At 36.9% G+C, this 6681-nt stretch overlaps 1 protein-coding gene across 1 annotated transcript in view; it reads right to left on the minus strand.

Moving 5' to 3' along the window:
• The window catches only part of vipr1b (vasoactive intestinal peptide receptor 1b), a 51059-nt gene extending 44913 nt beyond the window's left edge, over positions 1 to 6146 (minus strand). Inside the window, exon 1 of the mRNA XM_066717105.1 lies at positions 5851 to 6146. Coding sequence (XP_066573202.1) covers positions 5851 to 5904 — 54 coding nt within the window. The 5' untranslated portion in view covers positions 5905 to 6146. The remainder of the gene's footprint in view (positions 1 to 5850) is intronic.
• Positions 6147 to 6681: the final 535 nt, after the last annotated feature.

The following is a 6681-nucleotide window of genomic DNA, read 5'->3' on the forward strand; positions in this document are numbered from 1 at the left end:
GAAAAACATTAAACATGTTGTCTTTCCTCATGCTTCTTGTGTTACTTTCATGCGCGTTATCTGCCATATGTAAACGAACTGCCATTTAAATTAAAGGAGCTGTAATCTAAACAAACATTTGACTCATGAAGTCTGCTTTTCATCACTCTATATCACTCATCCCCCTCAGTTAAACCCATTTCCAGTTGAGTTGTGATTTTATTAAAGGCATCATACTTTGACAAAATTGTCTTGATTGTTAATAAACCGCAGTGGCATTCCAGTATATTTTATGGATTGATGATCTGTTACATAAAACGGGTTATGGAGCAAAATTTTGTAGACTAAGACATCAAAGATCAAGAATAAACAAACCAAGACTAAGCAAATTAATGAGAAAATTAGTTGGTAACACCCACATATTTGCCAAATAAAAGCCTGAACGCATTCCTCAGACAGCAGGTCTTTAAGAGCAGGATCAAACACTGTCTCACATGTTTAATAACAGCAGTGATAGGGTAGCTTTTACTGGGTCCACAAGCTTTTGTTCTGTCAAGCTATGATTCACAATAATGATTCAATAAGAATCACAACACATTTCATCCACAATTTGAACCTCTTGATTTTCTAACAGTAAAATTCACATTTATTTAGCAGGGTACACAGTAGGAATTTGGGTTAGTTTGATATTAAAATGTGGATGAATTTAAATTTGATTTTCCCCCCTTTCATTTACATAACCTACTCCACACAGTTAATGTGTGAAAAAGGGGAGGGGGGAGGTGTGTGTGTGAAAAAACTAATAATTGAACATTTTTACCTGAAAAGTCTTCATTACATAAGTATTTACCCTTTTACCCTTTCCTTTGACACTCTTAAAAAAGCTCAGGTGAAACCAACTGCCTTCAGAATTCACACAATAAGTTGAAAGGAGTCCATCTGTGTGCATTTAAAGTGGTTCTCATGATTTCAGGTTAAATACACCCATCTTGGTCAGGTCCCACAGCTGGGTCATGCATTCAAAGCAAAGATACAACTATGAAGATCAAGGAGCTTTCAAAACAGCTCCAGGGTAAAGTTGTGGAAAGCCACAGATCAGGAGAGGGGTATAAAAATATTCAAAGTCATTGGATATCGCTTGGAGCACAGTCAAGTCGATCATTAAGGAGTGGAAGTTATACGGCAACATCCAGAATCTACTTAGAGCAAAATGTCCCCCCAAACTGAGCACCTGGGAAAGAAGGGCATTGGTTGGAGAAGCCACCATGAGGCCAATGACAACTCTGAGAGACCTATTGCATTCTATGGCAGCATCATGTTAAGGGGATGCTTTTCGTTGACAGTGACTGGACAGCTTGTCAGGGTAGAGGGCAAAACGGATGGAGCTAAATACTGATCCTTGTGGAAAAACAGCTTCAGTCTGCAAATGAGCTAAAACTGAGATGGAGATTAGATTCATCTTTCAGCAGGACAATGACCCAGAGCACACAGCCAAAGCAACACTGCAGTGGCTTAAACACAAGGAAGTGAATGTCCTAGAGAATCTGAATCTGTTTGAGAATCTGTGGCAAGACATGAAGATTGTTGTCCACCAATGATCCCCATCCAGCTTAACAGAGCTTGAACAATTTTGCCAAGAAGAATGGGGGAATAATCCAGATGTGCAAACCTGGAAGAGACTTACCACAAAAGACTCACAGCTGTAATTCCTGCTAAAGGTGGTTCTACCAAGGATTTTTTTTCATTGCCTCTTCAAAGTCTTGAGTAGGTTGTGTACATTAAAGTGAATCAAATTCCATTTAAATTCCTCCAAATGTCAGGTTGTCACACAACAAAATGTGAAAAAGTCCAACGGGGGTGAATACTTCCTAGTGGCACTGTATAGCATTGATAAACAAGTATATAATTTAATTAACAATCTTATAAGATCCTAGAAAATGTGTATTAACAAACATAGAATAACACACATGTAAACAGTGAACAGTCTTTGATTAAATGTCTGTCCTTATAGTAGATGTTCTTTCAACCACTTCAAAACAGTTAAGCCTCAAGGCATTCATTGTGAAGATTAATGAATAAAAGGTAACATTTTAAATCAAATACTCATCTTGCTGCAATGTCTTCACAAGTCATACATTGGTACTTTATTTAATGAAATGTCTGTTTAGCCAAGGTTATCACTGAATGGACAAAATGGTTCTTGCATGCCCAAGGCTGTTGTCATGGTTTTGTGTAAAAGTATGACATCTTAGTATTATTTAGCAGAACCTACACAAAGCATGCAATGAAATGGTGCGTAGATCATAGCTGAGGAGTAACACGGTTTGTATGACTCTCAACTGAAAGGATGCAGCATACTCTACACTCTAGCATGTATCAAAAACACATTTTATTTCTAAAAACACTGTAATATTGTATTTGATTAATGCATACATTTGCTACTAATAGTATTAGCAGCATTGTGAAGTGAGGAGAACTATGCTATTTCAGTTTCTATATTGTCTTATGTAAATGTTAGCCTGCATATATAGTGTTGTCCTTAAATCACTCCCAAGTTACATAGTTTTATTCTGAATACTCAGTTACATCCATTATAGTACAAAGTTTTAAAAATCAACCCAAAATGTTAGTTCATATTTCACTAGATGAATTGTGATGTAGATTTAGTCCTAACATTGTTTTAAACCCCACTACAACAATCCCTGTTTCCCACTCAGCCAACTGTCACAGAGGTCAATTTTAAATGAAAACGGAGAACTACGGGAAATACAGATTTGCTGAAAACTCAGGGTAAGACTTACAGTAAGTCACAACGTAAATGTGATAAATGGTCAAAGGGACTAAATCCCCAAACCCTCACCTCCCACAAAGATATCAAAGTAAGGTATTCAAACCCTTTTCAGATTTGTTATTGGTGCATACTTACAATTAATCCTAAACTAACATTCAGTATAGGATTGTTTTGTGTCTTATTAAATGTCTATTGCAAAAACCTGGACACACTCAAAATTAAACCTTTAAGAAGGGGAACAGATCCCAATTTCCTTTGATAATTTTCCCTTGTAACGTCTGTGTATTGTAATGTACCCATGTAACTAAAAAAATATTGACCATGAGTGGGAATTGTTGATCTATACTTTATTTACAAAAACATATTTGTAAATGTGATAATGATCAAAAAGGCCAAGTACATAAAAAGATGTACAGTGCTATACTTTATTCATATTATGTGGCTTACAGCATACAGTTTGGGCTAATCAGTCTATCTTTCATAAATTTTTTGTAGACTTGCCACTTCAAACCATTAACAAAGTGTGAGACCAAGCAAGTCTGAAGTTAACCTTTATAGAAATTACTCATATCTTTATTTGGTATATTTTTTCACTTCAAAATGGGAAGAGTTTTGATCTGATTAAATTTGCCAACATTCTAAAGCGATATTTTAAATGTTTATAATTTGTAAACCGTGGACCCATATCTGTTAGGCTATTCTGGAATAGCATGGAAACCGAATTACAACATTAGTTTGTGGCATATTTGATGTGACATTGTATTGCATTACTAGTAACTTCAAACCCCTAAACTGGGTGATTTCATATGTGTTACACAGGACACCCAGAAGGGTTTTTCTTCTCTACACAACAAACACATTCGCAGAACCATCCGTAACTGCGTTCATTTTGAATACTGTCTAAAGCGGTTGGATTTGATTGCGTAGTTAAAGCTTGATTGCAGATACATTTGTATTTTAGCTACTTGTAAAGATAAAGCTTTGTTTCGGGAAACAAGCACATTAAAAAGCAGTCACATCATGCTTTTTAAACAGATCAGTTTTAAATATATATACATCCTAACAGATGTTTATATGAATATAAATATGGGGAAAAGGCTAAAACAGAGGTTTCAATAGAAAGGTATAGTTTTCATCACTTTAACCAATCAGGTGTCAGTACTGTGAAGTACATGGATAGAATTTAAATCCATAGTTTATGGGGAAACCTTTTATAACTTGAAGTAAAGGCATCAAGTGAACTGATCTTTCGATACTGCATTTAGTAGCCCAACAAATCCAAAATGTCAAACAAAGTATGTCACTATGACTTCAATGATAGTATCCTTAACAAATTAACAAAGTTAAAAATAGATCAACAGTTTTCAACATTACAGCTGCAAATACATCCCTTGAGGGAAAGTTCACATCGTCACTAAAACAAAACTAAATCAGTAATCCTTAGAACTGTAAAGAGCTTCTTGAGAAAGTAAGACAATTATTTAAAACATTGTATCAATCATCTGTTCTAATTTTGAAAATTAAAATAAGACAGAAGCACAAATTGCTACCAGGAATGCCTTCAGTAGACTGATCTTAGAGCCATGTATGGTCTTGGTTCAGCCTTTAAACAATAACTGGCTCTAATGCATTACATGTTATACAGGGCAAGAATATGATGCTCTTTTCCATACCACACTAAACTAATGATGGATCCTTTAATTTTATTTATTAGAGCACCAAAATAGTCAAACAGGTATTTTGTAATTTCAGCATGGATGTCCACTTTAGCATACAATTGCTCAACTCATTAAATGTATGTTTAATCAAATATATTGTATACAATGGACAACAACTATGACTAAAACCCATGTTGACTAAAAAATCCATACAATAGCTCCATATGTTTCCCGAATGTATTATATATAATAATAATCATGTTTCATTAGCAGGCTACTAACTAGCATATATAATAGACACTGGTGTGAATACTTTGTTAAAGTAAGACTGGTGTTTGCTAAAAAACAGACTGGACATAATATAAGTGTTTCTGTCTTTTGCCACTGTAAAACCAGGGTCAGGAATAGCTATAAAGTCACTGGCGTTACATTTGCATATTTGTATATTTGCATATCCTGTTTGCCATTTAGCAGTGTGGGCCAAAAGCTGAACCTTTTTTTTTTAATCTTCTTAATCTTTTTAGGTACTGTTGACACAAGCTTTGTAAGGTATTTGGGGAAACTGAAATTGACAATCCTTGACTAGACTTTATTTGTTATTCTTATTCCAAAGCCTTTGAAAAGATTACACATTTTCTCCTCTTCTTTTAAAAAATAAATTATTATTATTATCATTATTATTATTATTATTATTATTAGTAGTAGTAGTAGTAGTAGTAGTAGTAGTAGTAGTAGTAGTAGTAGTAGTAGTAGTAGTTACTAATTGTAGAGCTGCCTGGTCTGTCAAACATGCTTTCAATGAAAATATTTATACGCACCAGCGTATGTATGTATTAAAATGCAGATGAATGTGCGGTCAGTCTATCTATCCATGTACAAACAGGATGTCATGTTTTTAGGTTATACACGATTATCTCGGTCTCAGAGGACATAAACCCCGTTACTACCCCAGCTATGTCTTGTTAATATGCCCACAACATGTTTTCTCTTTACAACTTTATGTGGGAATATGTGCGTTTGTAAAATAAGTTTAATATTAGCGGGGTGGCAGTGGTATATTAAATACAATTAATAATTAAATAATATTATTAAATATGTTCTTATTTGCCTTTCCAATCTGAATGACTAATTGGGTTTATTGATAACAAACGTAAGATACACTTTGTTTCCCACAGTAAACCTGCGCAGTTTTCAGTCACCTGTCTGACTGCCTGTAAATCACTGCGTTTGATTAATTCAACAAAACAAAAAAACTAAGTAAAACAAAGTCTTATTTAACCTCCTATCAGGCATCCGTGCGTTTTGCTATTTTCCCCCTTTTTACGCTCACATCACTGAATACAAAGTAACGACACATTACACAATGACATACTAACAGACAGCAGTTATCTGAATGAAGTACGGACCACAGTGGATACTTACACCGGTGAAGAAGCAGCTCAGAGAGATAAACACGATCATCTTTGAAGCATCCATGTCGCTGAGGTCTGAACAGGTCTAAGTAGTTCTTGTTAAGTGTTTTAAGTGAAGATCATTTCCAATCCACAAAGAAAATCAAGGAAATTAAGGCACCGCACTATTCCGACTGTTTTCTCCCCATAAAAGTGTGAAAACAAACCAAAAGCAAAACCCAAATGCCAGCAGGACCGACAAGCTTCCCCCGGACAAGTGTGAGATATCTGAGAGACTCAGCTGCAGTCCCAGCCGCTCTGTCCTCATCTGTCGTCGGCTCTTTCCCTCAACTTCCCACTCCATTCATAATGCAGGGGGTTTGTCTGATTGACACAGCTGTGGCCAATGGGAGCTCTGTTGTGTTCACATGCCGCCCAATGGCAGATTTCTATGGGAGGGGATACCACCTGCCGTGCCTGTGCCTTGCGACTGTGACTGTGCCGTGACTGTGGCTGTGCCCTGTGACTGTACCCTATGACTGTGCCCTGTGTCTGTGCCCTGTGACTGTGCTTGTGCCTTGTGTCTGTGCCCTGTAACTGTGCCGTGTCTGTGCTTGTGCCTTGCATCTATGCCCTGTGCCTGTGCACTGTGGCTTTGCCCTGTGACTGTGCCCTGTGTCTGTGCCCTGTGTCTGTGACTGTGCCCTGTAACTGTGCCATGTCTGTGCTTGTGCCCTGTGACTGTGCCCTGTGACTGTGCCATGTCTGTGCTTGTGCCCTGCGCCTGTAATCCTGTGCCTGTGCCGTGTGACTGTACCCTATGACTGTGCCCTGTGACTGTGCTTTGTGTCTGTGCCCTGTG

Source organism: Amia ocellicauda, chromosome 2 (genome assembly GCF_036373705.1).
Source record: "Amia ocellicauda isolate fAmiCal2 chromosome 2, fAmiCal2.hap1, whole genome shotgun sequence".
In the NCBI taxonomy this organism is placed as follows: domain Eukaryota; kingdom Metazoa; phylum Chordata; class Actinopteri; order Amiiformes; family Amiidae; genus Amia; species Amia ocellicauda.